This window comes from Penaeus chinensis, chromosome 18 (assembly GCF_019202785.1).
Source record: "Penaeus chinensis breed Huanghai No. 1 chromosome 18, ASM1920278v2, whole genome shotgun sequence".
Lineage (NCBI taxonomy): Eukaryota > Metazoa > Arthropoda > Malacostraca > Decapoda > Penaeidae > Penaeus > Penaeus chinensis.
This window is the reverse complement of record NC_061836.1, coordinates 11,566,043-11,568,542: the sequence shown is the minus strand read 5'-3', so window position 1 is coordinate 11,568,542 and position 2,500 is coordinate 11,566,043. Positions and strand designations below refer to the sequence as shown.

The 2,500-nt window shown below is 38.8% G+C and overlaps 1 protein-coding gene across 1 annotated transcript in view; it reads left to right on the top strand.

Annotated features, from left to right (window-relative positions):
- The first annotated feature begins 308 nt into the window (after positions 1–308).
- The window catches only part of LOC125034605 (phosphopantothenoylcysteine decarboxylase subunit VHS3-like), a 3,445-nt gene continuing 1,253 nt past the window's right edge, over positions 309–2,500 (top strand). Inside the window, exons 1-3 of the mRNA XM_047626506.1 lie at positions 309–407; positions 600–612; positions 902–1,056. Of these exons, the coding sequence (XP_047482462.1) occupies positions 309–407; positions 600–612; positions 902–1,056 (267 nt within the window). The remainder of the gene's footprint in view (positions 408–599; positions 613–901; positions 1,057–2,500) is intronic.

Genomic DNA, 2,500 nt, shown 5'->3' with positions numbered 1-2,500 from the left:
TTTTTCTGCATTCTGTCATAATAAATCCTTGGCTTCTACGCCCGCGAGAAATCTAAGAGAAGAGAAAACGGATTGGTTTGAAGAGAACCCTATATAACAGAAATGGAAGAGGTATATGACCGTTAACATACTATATCTACAAATAATAGACAGTAGTTCCGTGTATATAAAAGCGAGAGGAGATATAATGCTAGAAAATACGTAGATAAACAGATTAATTAAGAGTGAGTGAGAGAGAGAGATCGTGTGTACAGTATATTCATCGCCCGTCCTGTCAGAGCGAGAAAGATAAATATACAAATGTGTACATGTCTACGCACATATCCTCTCCCCACCGCCCACGCCCCTCCGACCACACGTCCCTCACGCCCATCGATCCAGACGGAAAACCAGCTGACGGGACGCAGGTGAGAGCCGACCCGTAAACAAAACTCTTACCGGAGATCTCATTCACGTCACACACTTTACCCAAGAGCTCTAGGAGCAACAGCAACAGCTCCCCTTGTTTTAAAGTGAAAGCATGAGCTGTCGTACTCGTGTTTCGAAATAATCCTTCTCTCCCTCTTGTACGCGGCGGGAAATTTATTCGTATTCCGCAGATATACTCGTGGTGTAAACTTTGGGTACACATACGCATGCGCAAATGCGTGTGTGCGTGTGCGTGTGCGTGTGCGTGTGCGTGTGCGTGTGCGTGTGCGTGTGCGTGTGCGTGTGCGTGTGCGTGTGCGTGTGCGTGTGTGTAAACGTGGAGTACAAACTAAAGAGTAACTTTTGTGGTAAGGAATGTGGGAATTATGTATCCGCAGTTTGTAATCTATTTATATATAAAGGAGACCTAACTATACTACTGAAAATAACAGCAAGCAATAACAATTATGATGATGAGATGCTGCTGCTACAGATGATGATGATGACGATGGAGATGAAAAGGACGACGAGGATGCTGACGACGAGGATGCTGACGACGAGGATGCTGACGACGAGGATGCTGACGACGAGGATGCTGACGACGAGGATGCTGACGACGAGGATGCTAACGATGCTGATGCTGATGACGTCGATGCTGCTGCTGATGATGATGATGGAGATGAAAATGACGACGATGCTGCTGATGATGACGATGATGATGACAATGATGATGACGATGCTGCTGATGATGACGATGATGATGATGATGACAATGATGCTGACGATGTTGCTGCTGATGACGATGGTGATGACGATGCTGCTGCTGCTGATGATGATTATGTTGGCGGTAATGATGCTGATGATGGCGATGATGATGACGATGATGACGATGCTGACGATGATGACGATGCTGACGATGGTGATGATGGTAATGATTAAAAGCACTGGCAATATTAATTGAAATTGAAATTGATATTGAAATTTAAATTCAATTGGCTTTCCAGAATTATTGCATATACATTTATGAAAATACAGTGCCTAGTATTACTATCCGGTCTCTCTTTTGGAGCTTATTGGAAGCAAAGATGAAATATATGCATAAAGATACATAAAAAAAAAAAAAAAAAAAAAGTTAATTAAGATTGACACTCTACGATGTGAGTTTTTGTCTGCAAATGCAAGAATGGATTTACCAGTCACGATAAATAATTTCATATATAATGTAAGTGACAAATATCGTTGTAGGAATGTATAGCTAAAGTGACGTCATCTCAGTGTCATTCTAATATTGGATGTCATTGTGCCATATTTTTATGTATGATTTCTATGTTGTAATAAAGTGTAAACCTACTCTTGCTTGTTTTATTCCTGGTCTAAAAAGACAATGTATCTCGTCGTATAATCCATGATATCTGATGTAGCCACTAATTTGTGTCAACTTATTGCCGAAGCTCAAAAACTGTTCTGAATATAACCTTTTGACTTTTCAAGTTGCGTTTCCCTTTGAATTATTCTTATGTTCGCTGTTTTTTTTTTACTTCGCGATTTTGTTGTGAGTATGTATCCATTTTCTTATTTTCTCCTCTATGATACGTTAAATAATGCACTAGCAGTAACCAAACACACACAAAAAAACTATTTTATTGTATGATTTATATTTTTCATTGGGTTTCAATTGTAGATTTTCTTTTCCTTTCGTTCATTCGTTATCTTAAGATACGTAAATTTCAGAAAGCCTCATTAGCATGGTCCTTTAGCCTTAAGCAACCAAATGGTCATATAACTCCCTTTGCAACTACGTATAGTGACTGTAGGGCGGTGTAACTGGCTCCATCCGCAACGGTTTGCAACATATCAAGGCGGAGTTAACGGAAGTCACGAAGCAGATCAAGAATAAGATGAATGCATTAACAAATACTAATTATGATAATGATAATGGCAATAACAACAGCAGCAACGACAACAATAATAATAAAAGTAAAAAAAAATATAACAACAATGATAATTATGTTGATAACAAAAATAATAGTAATGGCAATGATAATGAAAATGATAATGATAAAAATAATGATGGGGATGATGATAACAAATA